At 38.8% G+C, this 13,870-nt stretch overlaps 1 protein-coding gene across 9 annotated transcripts; it reads left to right on the top strand.

Annotated features, from left to right (window-relative positions):
• Nucleotides 1-251: 251 nt before the first annotated feature.
• LOC125298430 (B-cell receptor CD22-like) lies at nucleotides 252-12,593 on the top strand. 9 transcript variants are annotated; one of them, XM_048249156.1, is made up of 8 exons: nucleotides 252-276; nucleotides 7,640-7,712; nucleotides 8,335-8,673; nucleotides 9,168-9,422; nucleotides 10,628-10,957; nucleotides 11,173-11,254; nucleotides 11,435-11,474; nucleotides 11,776-12,593. In XM_048249156.1, the coding sequence occupies exons 2-8, from the start codon at nucleotides 7,658-7,660 to the stop codon at nucleotides 11,836-11,838; spliced, it is 1,164 nt and encodes a 387-aa protein (XP_048105113.1). In that variant the 5' UTR covers nucleotides 252-276; nucleotides 7,640-7,657; the 3' UTR covers nucleotides 11,839-12,593. The 9 variants fall into 9 exon arrangements, with proteins under 9 accessions (XP_048105113.1, XP_048105112.1, XP_048105111.1 ...); XM_048249155.1 differs by lacking the exon at nucleotides 252-276 and adding an exon at nucleotides 370-395; XM_048249154.1 differs by lacking the exon at nucleotides 252-276 and adding an exon at nucleotides 676-1,022.
• Nucleotides 12,594-13,870: the final 1,277 nt, after the last annotated feature.

The raw sequence follows: 13,870 nt of genomic DNA, 5'->3' as shown, positions 1-13,870 counted from the left end.
CTTTTTTGGCTAAAGGGCCACATTGGCCAGGACACACGCATAAAAAAAATACATTTTTTATAGCCTATAATTTAGTATGAAAAGTATTTGTTTTAAAATACTGCAAATTTGTTTTAAAAATACTGTTAATTTTATGCTGTTTAACAAATGTATAAATTGTGCACTGTCGCTTTAAGACAGTCGCTTTAATTCACGTTTATTTCTCAATGATCTTCTGCCTGCTCCGCTTTGGCTAGTGCTGTACCTACGGATGGGCCCTCTCACAGTTTTTAAATGGTCAGTAGTGGGAACTACTGTTGCCTTCATGATTTCCTTTTAAACCTTTCTTATAAGAAGGAGATATCAATTATCAACAATCACAAGCCAGCTGGAACCTGCGGCTCTCTCTCCCTCTCGTGAGTGCAGACGCGTTCCCAATTAAATGGATTGCATAGGCCTAATGTTCACGTTAGATCTGCCGCAAAGGAGATAACTAAGAGTTAACTTAGAGATAACATCATGTTAAACTATTTAACATGATGTTTTGACATTGACATTGTAAACGTTATCTAAGGAGAGTGAAAAGTAGTTTGCAGTAGGCCAAAAGCTAACCAACGTCGTCTCTATCGCAGGAAAAAAATAGCGAGCAGCCTGATAACTAAGTGAAATGCTCGGCGGGCCGGATGAAAGTGCTTGGCGGGCAGGAGTTTGCTCACCCCTGTCATATTATTCTCTAACATCCACTCTAAATCATTATGTGTGTTCTGTGATGTTAGATATGAGGAATTTATAAGTAAAACTTATTTTTGAATTCTAACGTATAAGTGCAGTGTCTTGAATCACATGTACGGTTCCTTATGAAGAGGATGATGTGTTGCACAAGTTGGCCAATGTTTTATCTTCCTTTGTGCTTCTCCTGTTGAGCAAGGCCACTCTCAAGAGAAGCTGCACAAAGAGCCAATCTAGGTGATAAGTGCAATATCTAACTTTAACTTTACCAAAAGTATACCTGAAGAAAAAAAACAGCAGTGTTTTTCTTGAAGGTAAGAACATGTCTACTTTCTAACAGTAAACGAAATTAGAATTTGATTTAAAGTTAGGTTAGCTTACTGCTTAATACACAATTGGTAGGCTACTGTTCCTTACATATTATAAACAACACTAACTCCAATGACTTCATTATTGCGCAATGGTATCTCCTTATTAGGTTAGCCTACGTTGTTTGCTTAACAAACCAAAAATAAAAACAACTTAAAAAACAGACTAAGAAACTGCTGCCTACAGAGACGGAAAGTGAAACTGAACTTCAACAAAGGCTCGAACACGGTAAAATAATAACTTTCTACTGATTGTTGATTTGTTATTGAGGTAAAGACAAACATGACTATCTGTAGGCTACGGACTACAGAAGATCCTTCCATGTTGTCAGACACTTGCGCCAGTAGGCTTATTTTGTGCAGTGAAAGTGGAAGGCTGAAACGTTAGGCTACTGTGCGTTTTCGTAATGAAATGTATTTTGGAGGAATGAATGATATACGATACGATTTTTTCATTAGGCTACAACTCAATTTGTTTTCCAGAAAATAGTCATTTTGGTCGTCCACGAAAGTGGTGCAACCCAAATTAAACTTTTTTGGGCAACTTCTAGAGAGGCACGCGCATCCTCAAATTTTCTCATCACAGTAGACCTAGCCTACAGCATGATTCTGAACATGTAATGATTAATGCCAACTTCACATTGGCACGTTAGTAGGATATATTTTCTAATGAGGAGACACAGCACTCAAAGAATCCTCCATAGAAATGTATGGGGTTAGTTCGTAACGACAGTATGGAACTTGTTAAAACATCCGGACGCACCCTTTCCTGTAAGTAGCCTCAACCGCATTTGTATCGCTTTTAGCCTTATTTTAGCGATTTACGGGGGAACTTTGCATGATTAAATTCAGATTGAAACACAGATTCGTTGTTCTGATGTACATTATGTTGTCCAAATGGCCTCCCTTCAGGAATGGATAGTAGCCTAGCTTAAAATACTGTGACGTAAGTGTCAAATGAACACGCACATGCGCGGATCTACGGGGTGGCAAAGGGTGGCAACGGGTGGCAACTGCCACCCCTGGGACACGGTCTTGCCACCCCTGTTGCCACCCCATTTATAAATCAGATAATATTTTTTATCTGATTTATTTTTTTACAAGTATATTTTATGTTCATACATGTTGGACTGTAAGAAGGTGTGAAACCCGCACCAAACTCCTCTCAAACAGAAATCGCCGATTTAGAATCCCCCGCTCCCTCACAATGGTTTCACCCATCACCATCAGCGTAGTGACCCCCGCGAAATTTCACCATTGGCAGCAGATTGCACAGTGCATGCAACTATGTGTCAACTGTCTGTAGGCCTACAACGAAGTGGTACGTTTGACCACCAAGTCGAAAAAGTCCATAATCAGACCCATAGTCAGTCCATAAATCAGTTAACCCGGCAACAACCTCACTGTTAGTCTACGTCATTTACATCCGCAAGACTGTCTCATCGAAAATTTTTCGATGATGGTCAGGTCAGATAATAAGGGCATGCTCATGCGTAGCTTGACGTTTAACGTTTGAAGTCTAAAGTCTATTTGTGTGTTTCGCTAGTTTATAACCTTTGATTGTAAATACTGCTGTCGATGTCAACCCATTAATACACGTGATAATTCAACACGGGTTCTCAAAATTGTCATGCATCCACTTTCCCTGCATCTATGACTATCTAAATTTGGTCGATAGGCCCATGTCAAATCAAACTAGAATATCTAATCAGTGTCAAGCTGGTGGCGGTTGCGTTTTTCTTTTTCCTTTCTTTTCATACACGGTGTAAATCAATCTACACAAGTAAAAGTACAGTTACATGACTGAAATTCTACTCAATCGCAATAAGTAAAAGTAGCCTACTATTTTCAAACAAACCCTACTCAGAGTAGGCTAGACTAGACGTTTGATGATGTCAAAGCACATCACATATGAAGCTTTGTGCATGAGTGAATTGCTTAGATTCCAGTTAAATCGTCCAGTTCCATTGGGTGATAGATTTCAATCATTTGCTGGTAGATGAACCAACAAGCTGAGGCCAGCACAGAAGTTTGTGTCCTCAAGAAATTAACATGTTGCTTGTTCACTCGTGTTTGAGGTCGTTTCTTAATAGGATATTTATAAAGGTACTTTAATACAGTATACATGTACTTCATTATTCACCACTTTGTGAGTGAGTGAGTAGCCTAAATTGTGAATGGCAAAACATAATTTGGCACTAAAGATCAGGGACTGAGGGGGACTGATTTCCATTTAGGTTCGTTCTGAGCAAAAACATTATTTGATATTATAATATTATAATACCTATATAATATTAGGTCTTATAATATTATAAGACCTAATAATAGCTTTAAGCCTTGCAATAGCCTAACCTATATATGGTGCTACCAGCATGACAGGCCTAAATATTTGCCTAATGTCTCTGGTATCTTATTTCACAAATTGTTTCAGTAATTTTAAACTACATACATAGTGTTGGATATTAATATCAACTATAGTACTTCTAGCCAATTATGCAGGGGAGATACCGATTCATAACATCTGACTAAATTCATCTTATAAGGGGTCTGGGGAACACTGTGTGGGCAGGTGACTTTCCAAGCCTATGGAGTTTTGAATAATATTCAAACAAAGGTTAACCAGAATGATAAATACCATTATTAACCGGTTATCTAAAATTGAAAATTACGTTTTCACTCCGGAACAATTGGTTTTGCTCACGTTTTCGGTTACGTCCTTTCAAAAACTGTGTTCGTTTCCGGTTTTCATTTTCATTCTTTGAACCTTTTCTAATCCCTGCTAAAGATATTTGGCCTTTAATTGTAGTGGGGGTTGAAGTAAAAACCTTCCAAAGAATTAAATAATTTAATTAGATACCCATACCCAGTACTTAGTTACTGTCCACCAGTGTGTGTGTTTGCATGTTTATTAGTGAGGTGGTAGATTAATAATTACATTCTTGTTATGTACATTTTAAATTGTTGTATTATAATGAATCCAAAAAGAATGTTTTGACTAAGAAGGTACTTACTTAGTCTTTATTGAATCAGATGGACATTTTTTGAAAGTCACAGTCATGGTTATCATTGCAACAATCCTGCATTAGAATCTTGTTTCAATTCAGATATCTAAATCTACTGATGGCTTATTTTGTATGACTAAATTTGTCCATATTCCCTCAAAACTCACTAGAAGACATCATTTGAGGGGTCATGTTTTAAAAATACCCCCAAATCATCAGAATCTTGTTTCAATCCATTTAACCTAAATCTAGGTTAGGTAGGTATAACCTAAATCTATTGATGGCTTATTTTATAAATGTATCCATATTCCCTCAAAACTAACTAGAAGAAATCATTTGAGAGGTCATTTTTTAAAAGAATTCTCTGGGAGAACATACCTCCAAACCACCCTAGAATTGCTTTTTGACACTGTATAATTTAAGTACAGACTACACAGACTGTATAGTGATTACACAGAGAAAGAAATTCACATATTAAGACCCACATCATCCAAAACGCCAGCTACATCTCCGATTTGCCTCCCACCTTGTGTAATGTAATGTAGAGAACAAAACATATTCAATGAAATCCGTAGAATTTTAAGTTTTGAATAATGTCCATGGCCCCCTCCTGGAACCTCATGCCACCCCTTCGCCACCCCAGGAAAAAATCTCTAGATCCGCCCCTGAACACGCATGAACCGTTGATTGGCTGTCTAGGCTACCAGTTTATTACCAGCAAGTGACAGACATTTAGAAACAACAACAAAGTCCTTTTAGGCAAGTCCCTCCACTCAGCGGCCATATAGCAACGTTTTTTGGGCACTCATCGGGCACCCTATTCAGCAGAAATGCGCGTGCGCAAGGCTTCACGACACCAATCTTGCTCCTGCGGCGAGTTCACAACACATAATTGGGAAGATGTCTTCACAACACCACATATGATTGGCTCAATGTATTCACTTCACACCACATGATTGGCTCAATGTATTCACATGTCGACGTTTTGCCGAGGAAGGGGTGGGATATGTGTAGACAACGGCCATATTGGCGTTACAAACTAACCCCATGCATTTCTATGGAGGATTTTTTAAGTGCTGTGTCTCCTCATTAGAAAGTCTCTGACAACAACACGGTGTAGGCCTATCACTTGACAAGTTCAGTTGTGACTTTTTGAGTGCGTCTCTGATACAGTATTTACTACTTGAAGCTAACGTACTGTCTTTGAAACTCATTTTGGGCGTTCACTGTCTAATAAATTTGTTGTTTTTTAGATGTAACTGTTTGAAGGTTTATGGCATGTCTTGCAGGCAAAAAAGTGGTTTAATAGACAGATGGAAGGCTTTCCAAGTGATTACATGCTCCCTTTACTTGACAGTATCGACTAAGGGCGTAGGTTTGGTCTGAGCTTTGGTGGGGACACTAGGCTACCCACTAATTCCCCGGGGAAAAAAAGGAAAAGCCACTCAACTCTTTCACCAGCCACTAGATATATAAAATGATTAAAATGTGCTACTGTCCAACTACCCATGATTAAAATGTGCTACTGTCCAACTTGATCTATACTGTGTAGCACATAATCTGATTTTAATATGTATACATATGTGGGCTATATTTAACATTTATTTTCTATTTGGTCTGTTATGAAATCATGCATTGACCCATTTAAGCACAGCTCAGTTTTAAGAAACTTAAATACATGCATGCTTAGCATTTTGTGAAAAGAATCATTAAGGCTAAATTGACAACTCTTAACCATAGCTGCCTGTATATTCTCTGATTCTAATATTTACAGATATCTAGACGATGTAAGCACAGCTCAGTTTTAAGAAATGCTTAAAGCCGAAAGACCATGTTGAATTTTTCTACAATTTATTTCAAAACCGGATTACTCTGGAACAGCTAACTATACACGGGAATGCATTACACCCTTTGTGTTCGGTAAGGTCTGCTGTTTATTCTCATATATGGGTTGTCATGTGTTGCGTGAAGAGTGTGTAGGCCTACGATATTCCACCGAGACGAATGGATGTGGAGATGGGCACAGAGAATAATAATTAAATCTCTTGAAGTTAATTTTTCTCGCGAACTGTTTTATCACAGCAAATAGTGGCTATAGCACCGTTTAAAAGCTGAGAAAAGGCTCTTTTATGTGACACATGTGTGATGAGTAGCCTACTCGAGGTCAAGGAGTTCAACAGATAAGAATGGATGAATTTGGACGCACTTCATGCCTTGTAGTGAAGTGAAGCTGAAGCGCAGCGCAGGAGACTGCGGCTCACTGGTAGTTATTATAGGCAATTTCAAATCAGCGCGATTTACCATTATAGGCTACTGTACATTACACGATCTGTACGAGATGATCCGCAGCAAAGTGATAAAGTATTTAACTCTTTGTGTAGCGCATGTGAGCGCTTTTCCCCCCATTTCAACCTGAATATTGGTGGGTCCCCACGCAAATCTACGCCCCTGTTATCGACATATAGAGTGACATGACACTGTGTGGCATATGACATAACGCTTCTATTATTACTTTTCATTGGAGACCAGGATTATGATTCTACACAAAGGGGTTCATGTGCAGTAAGCATTTGATTGTCAGTATGCATTTTGGATAACCAAAAGTCCTATGGGGAGTTTCCATTGGCATTTTACAAAACACATGAATATACCTTGGCAAATAATGGTCTAAAGCACTCATATTTTCATTCTATATTGATCTACTTTTGCACACAGCTTCACAAGACCTGGTGCTAGGGCTAAGTTGTGTTTCAAAGTGATATCAAGTGACCTAGAGGGCTGAAATGTGGTCAGTTCAGAGATGCTTGTAATCCGGCAGAAAGAAAAAAAACTATATTCTACCCCTGTAACTCTGTGAAAGTACATCACACAGTTCTTTTGACTGTATCCTACGAAAACTACAAGTTCAGCTTTCTATAGAGGTCAAACATTTGATGGTAGGCCCCAAAATAGGTGGGAACAATGCTCTCATAAGTAGGCACAGTGCAATTTCAGGCAAAAACTTGAAATTTGTATTGGAATTCATGTGGTTAAGTGACATTCGGTTTTTGTCATAACAAGTTAGGATTAGGATTAGGTTTAGGGTTAGGATTAGAGGTTAGGGTTAGGGTTGGGGTTCATGTGTCATGACAGTGTCATGTCACTCTTATGTTGATACTGTCAAGTAAAGTGTTACAGAGTACTTTTAGTATTGTCCACAAAAAACACAAAAATACAGTATTGTATTTTAATGCATGCGGCTACTGTATGTTGTAGTTTATTTTGATACACTTAAAATTAAGATATTTCAATTTTTTATTTTAAAATACATGTTGATGTATTTTCGCCCTGATACTAAGCATGCTGCGTAAAAGACCCACTGCTTTAGTGACTTTGAAAATCAAAGTGCCTCTATTCTCCCTCTTTGAGACTCATTTTGGGTGTTCTCTGTAAAATAAATTTGACTTTTTTGTTTTACTTTCTCCAATTAGAGAATCAAATTGGGCTCACCTGGCACCACTGCTGCAGTCTGTATGAGGAGATAGCATAGGTCCAACCTCTACACTTGCTTTTGAATTACAGGGGTAGGCTACAACCGAAATGTTCTACAATGGAGACCACATATCTTTGGCCTTTTCCCTGCTGATTTTACCAGGTATACATTTTATTAGTTTCACAGTCATTCATCTCACCTCTCCTGAGAATATGGTAACAAGCATTGTAAAGGAGTTAATTCAGAGAGAGTAGAGTTAGGTTCATGGTTGGTTGTTGTAACCCTGATGCACATGTGAGGATTGCTTGTCCATTTCTGCAGGTGGAATTCTTTGATTTTTTTTTTTTGTCGATTTTGACAATGTGACAGGATTCTGGTATATAATTTTCATACCTTTTTGTTTAACAATTAGGTAAATGAACACACTCATCTCATTGGTAGCATCAGGCTTTTCTTCCTTTTTTCAAGGCTTTGTCAGGTCTGTTCCGTCCGTGTAATGGCTGCATTACAACTGTATTGCATTAACTTCTGTTGCCCGAACACCATTTAAATGCTCTCGACTCACTTTTATACATAACAATTTAAATGCTCTCGACTCTCTTTTATACATAACAATTTAAATGCTCTCGACTCTCTTTTATACATAACAATTTAAATGCTCTCGAGTCTCTTTTATACATAACAATTTAAATGCTCTCCACTCTTTTTTATACATAACAATTTAAATGCTCTCGAGTCTCTTTTATACATAACAATTTAACATGTATTTCTGTTTCCATTTCAGGTGTCATCATCAGTACTAACACTGCAGGATCATGGAATGTCTCCTCCCCTTCAAGATTATGTGCTTTAACTGGATCATCAGTAACCATTTTCTGCACTTACAGATATCCTCAAGAACACACTGTGACAGATGTGTCTTGGTACAGCAACAAAGATAACAAACGCCTGACTGAAAGTGAACGTTTCAAAAACAGAGGCCAATTTCTTGGGGATAAAAAGAATAACTGCTCACTGAGAATTAATGGTCTGAGGGAAAGCGATTCCAAAGAAAAATACAAGTTCTGGTTTAGAACAAATAGCAGTGAATTTTCTGGGGCAGGTGTTACTTTATCCGTCACAGGTAATGTCAGATTTGTCTATCTTATAGCTTTGTCTCCAAAAGGGTCATGTCAGGATTTTGTTACTATGGGTAGTTCATCATCGCTGTCATGTGCCCAACACTGCTCTGCTGCTTCGCTCTCCGTTTATTCATCATAGTTGGATACATGTGGAATGTTTGAGGAGTTCAGATGCAAAAGCCTCTAAATGCCACTTCCGTCAAAAATTATATAATGATGGTGAGTGAATGCTCTCCACACATAGTATACATTAATCAAATCATTTTGCTTCAAAGCCCGCTAGATATCACTCTCTTTCTGGTCTGAAATATCAATTTATAGGCAAAAATCTATAGGAGCCTGATAAAAGAAATGCTCATTTAAAAGAAAAGTGGTCGGACGGATTTAGAGGGTTTCGCATCTGAACTTTTTTTTTTATTTCAAATGATTTATTTCAAAGTATGGGAAATGGAATCCAAAATTAATATTTAATCACATGGCTGTTTATACCCTTCAGCTCTGCGGGTGATGATGAGTCCAAAAACAGTGACAGAAGGGCGGAGTGTTACACTGACCTGCAGCACCACCTGCAGTCTAGGCAACTCCACCACCTACATCTGGTACAAGAACGGCCTACCTGTGTCAACCACACACACACCAGACAACACGTTCTCCATCAACAAGATCCGCGTCACAGATGAAGGCAGATACTCCTGTGCTGTGACGGGACACGATGATCATCCGTCCGACTTTGTGACCCTCAGTGTTAGATGTAAGTATGAACTTGTTAATGCTTAAAACTTTTAACAAAGTTAAATGAGTGGAGGTTATAGCGCCCCTATCGAGAGGAACTGTGCCCGTGTACGGCACACTGTTCCAGATCAGGTTATTAACCTATATTTTATTTACAGAATTAATGAACTTGGAGGAAAACCCATTCTTTTTGCCCTCCAACTCCTCCATTAATTTGGTATACAGTATATCGGAATACCTTGGCAACTGTTATCCCTTACTTGTAATAGCTGGTGCACATTAAATGTGAGCACAGATGGACATTGTTGTGATCATCATCATTCATTTTAATCAGTGTCAAATTGAATTCAAAATACATTAAAGCAATAAGTATCATCAGTGTCTCTACACATGAACTCGAGCATTGAGAACATTGTTGGTGTACACAGAGTACTAAAGAGATGGTTTTGAACAACTCACTTGTTTTTTCTGCTGCCTGCTGCCATCTTGCCATCTTGCAAGGAGTGAGTTGTCCAAAATCTTTCTTTTTAGTAAACTATGTGTACACGAACAATGTTCTTAATGCTCGAATGTTCATATGTGTAGAGACACTGATGATGCTTCGATCAAAGCTATTTTTCAAGTTATGTCGACACAACAGTCTTCTTAGTGTTTGAAAATAGCGATTTTGACCCGACCATGTAGCCTACTAAAATACAGTTTGACTTCGGATCAAAATGCGTTCGTAGCCTATTTCAAGTGACAAAATCTATGACTAAAGTTTAGCTGACGATAACATCCTACTCCACTGTGACTTCGTTCATGACACTCCTGTTAATAGGCTAAACTATTATTTACATTTGCTCAAAGATTTCATAAGTATAAGTCCTTTTCGCTCCCTACGTTGATGTATTCCAAGCGGTCTGCTTCAGGGGCGGGGACGTAGTAATTGAAACACCATGCCTGGGTACGTGATCGCTCTTAGGGACGCCCTCTGTTCGCTGGTTGGTCGGCTGCCCAACTGCCGAAGTAAACGAGCGTGAATCAACCTATTCCAGACGGAGTACTGTAGGGAAAAGAAATCGACCGGAAGTACGTAGACAGGCCAAGGCCAGGCTATCAATGTACCACAATGGGAAAAAATCACAGTACTGTACACTTAAGAGAGGTCTTGGGGATCCAAAACAAGTGAACAGAAACAAGGTTGGCCAGACACATGATTGACATTGTTTATTTCGAACACAGACGCTCCCAGAAACACCACAGCATTGCTGAGCTTGTACATAAATGAAGGTACTTCAGTGGCAGTAATCTGCAGCAAGGACGCCCCCGCATTGCTCAGTCTCTCCATTAAGGAACACACTTCAGTGACTTTGACCTGCAGCAGTGATGCCAAGCCCTCTGTTCGCCACTACTCCTGGTATAAGAAGATCGGAGCCAAATCCTCCCTGATGGTATTTGGGCAGAATTACAGCATCACGGATGCCAAGGTGGCCGACAGTGGCCAGTATTACTGTAAGGCAGAAAACATAGTGGGAGCGACGGAATCTTCAACTCTTCCTTTAAATGTATACAGTGAGTACATTTAAATTCAGCGTACTCAATGAAATGTATCTTGGTTTTCATATTTCTATAATTTATTTGAGCTCAAGTAATGACGATGAGAATGATCACAACCTGTCATACACATGACATTTATAGAGACACTAAGAATGGTGGACGTCCTGTATTGTGTTTTTTTTGTAAAAACAAAAAAAAATAATACCGATGTGACATTTTTCGCCCCCTAGAGGTCACCACAGGACTGCGATCAGCTGTGCTAGTCCCAGCCATCATTGTTGTGGCCATTGCAGTGAGCTTCGTGTGTTGGTGGTAAATGGAATAGCATTACATACACATGGACACACTCAGACACACACACACACACACACACACACACACATACTGTACACACACACAAACACTTCAGTTCAGACAGATGTTTCTGTGGCTCAAATGGTGTGTTTGCACTTCACTACTTCAGTGCATAACTCACTCTGATTGTTTCTTTAGGAGAAGGACAGCAGAGCGAGCCTCTGGAGTGCATTCCCAGGTGCTGTAGTCCACACTGTCTTTTCTGTCTTTCTGTGTTGAATTTCATACAGTGCTGCCTTTAGGGCACAAGTGATAAAGGGCTGTGGCTAGTGGGGCAGAGAGTCTGGTATCCAGGCTAGGGGCACTGTGGTCATGACAACAAACTTGACTACATATGATATTGTTCACCTGACATGATATAGGTTTAATGGCTTCAGCTAAATGCTCTTCTGGTATTTTTAGGCACTTAAGTGTTGTTTCTAACCCTAACACTGTGGTCGGGGTAACACTGCGGTCCTGTTTTATTTCTGTTTCTGCAGGGGCCTGATGCAACCTCCTTATGGCACATGCATAGCTCCGAATCCCAGAGCAAGATCATCTGAGAAGGACACTCTTGATGTATGTCCTTGACATAAACAGGCAGACGAATTGTAAATGAAATATATTATTCTTTACATTTTAATTTGTGTATAGTTTGTGTGTCCTGTTGCTAGCAGTTCAGGATCCCAGCCAGTCATTGTGTCCAATGATGAATACGGAAGCCACTGTAGACACAAGCTCATGCTGAACCTACTCACTTCCATACTCCTTAACCAACAGGCAGAAGGATTTTACAGATACACATGAATAGTGTGTGTGTGTGTGTGTGTGTGTGTGTGTGTGTGTGTGTGTGTGTGTGTGTGTGTGTGTGTGTGTGTGTGTGTGTGCGTGCGTGCATAAAGTGGACATATACAAGTTAAATTTTGTAAGTAAACACAAGAAATAACATGCATACTTAAGTGATCATGTATTGATGTATGAAATGCCATTATCATTCATTTTTTTTCAATTCATCATGATAAAATGAAAAAATATTATTTTATTTTTTTCTATTGCCTGTGATGATTTAGTTCACTGCAGTTTTAGTATTGTTTATGTTGTGCTATTTGTATCATATTCTGTATTCTGCTGTTTGTTTTCAAAGCCAGTGTGTTATGATTATGTATATAGTCAACTATTTTGAGTCTATGGTGTTGTTAACTGTTTATGTTAATAGGCTATGTACAATCATGTTCATAGGTTATGATTGTTTTGCTAATATTGTTTTATAACAATAGGCCTACATAATTAAAGCATGTGTTTTCCAACATAAATAAAAAAAAATGGTACATTACAAACTTTCTCATTGACTTAACTCATTAAAACAAAAGCATGCAGTCACATGCTTAGGAAATAAGCCCCGAGAGGCCGTAGGTTTACGCTGATTTTAGATCAGCTGGGCACAACGGGTTAGCAAAGTTGTTAGCTGTTCTTATCAGTGTAACCAGTGTAACTCAAGTGGCTTATTGCTTTTCCAGAACAGTTACTATATATATCTGGCAAGATTTCAGAAAATAAGGGCACAGCAACGAGAAATGTAACAATTTATTCATACATAATCATTCATAAATATATTTCCTCTATCTTGAATGGTTGCCAAGCAACGTCTAGTCACCTTTCTATCAAGTTATGCACAGTAACAAAGAATGAAATGCGGTCAAGGTTGTTTGTGCTGGATTTTTCAAAGGCATCGAACGTGATTCAGCCATTCATAATCAAGGACCAGAACTATGCTTTAGAAATACATGTAAACATGGATTCCATTATGTGCTATCATACAGTATATGCACTGTAGGTGGCGCCTCTGGAGTGAATTCAGTAGCAGAATGCTACAGCCAGCTCATAGACTGCAACATGAAAACATGCAGGATGCAAATAAAAAACTACGTTTTGAGCAAAAGTAATTTATTAAAAGTTTTTGCACACTTTGAGCACACTTACAGTAAGGCCTACCAGGGCAATCAATCATAACAGGATCAGGGAGTGTGGGTTTATAGGAGATTTGTTTACTGTTTAGAAACACCTATAGGAGATTTATTTACTGTTTAGGAAAACCTTTAGGAGATTTGTTTACTGTTTAGGAACACCTAAAGGTCAGTGTTCCTACCTATACCCAGTGTTCCTATTTTACAAGCGATAAGACCTGCTCAGAGTGCCATTCGCCCTATTAAGAGTTTATGTGCCATCAAAATGATTTTTGAAAGGGTATACTTTAAGGTAAAAAAAACCTATACCATAGGGGTTTAGGACAGGACTGAAGTTGAATTCTTTGTACTATCATGGCTGATGCTGATGCAACATCCTGTCCATGACCTTACTAAGGGTGAAGAGGAAGCACGTTGTCATGGTGCTGCCCGCTGCTCTCCTGCAGGCCACAGTAATATCCGTAACAGTACAATATACTCTAAAGCTACCAAGACTCACAACTCTTTAAACTGCCCTCGAAAGTTAGAGAATGATAAACATTTATCATTTATTTATGAGTAGGGACCGTTGGCCTAACAACAAATACAAGTTGCTCCAAGTTGGCCTAAACAAACAACCTATGGACATGAA

The sequence above is a fragment of the Alosa alosa genome, chromosome 7 (assembly GCF_017589495.1).
Source record: "Alosa alosa isolate M-15738 ecotype Scorff River chromosome 7, AALO_Geno_1.1, whole genome shotgun sequence".
Taxonomy (NCBI): domain Eukaryota; kingdom Metazoa; phylum Chordata; class Actinopteri; order Clupeiformes; family Clupeidae; genus Alosa; species Alosa alosa.
The sequence above is the reverse complement of the archived record's forward strand: the minus strand, read 5'-3'. Positions and strand labels throughout refer to the sequence as shown.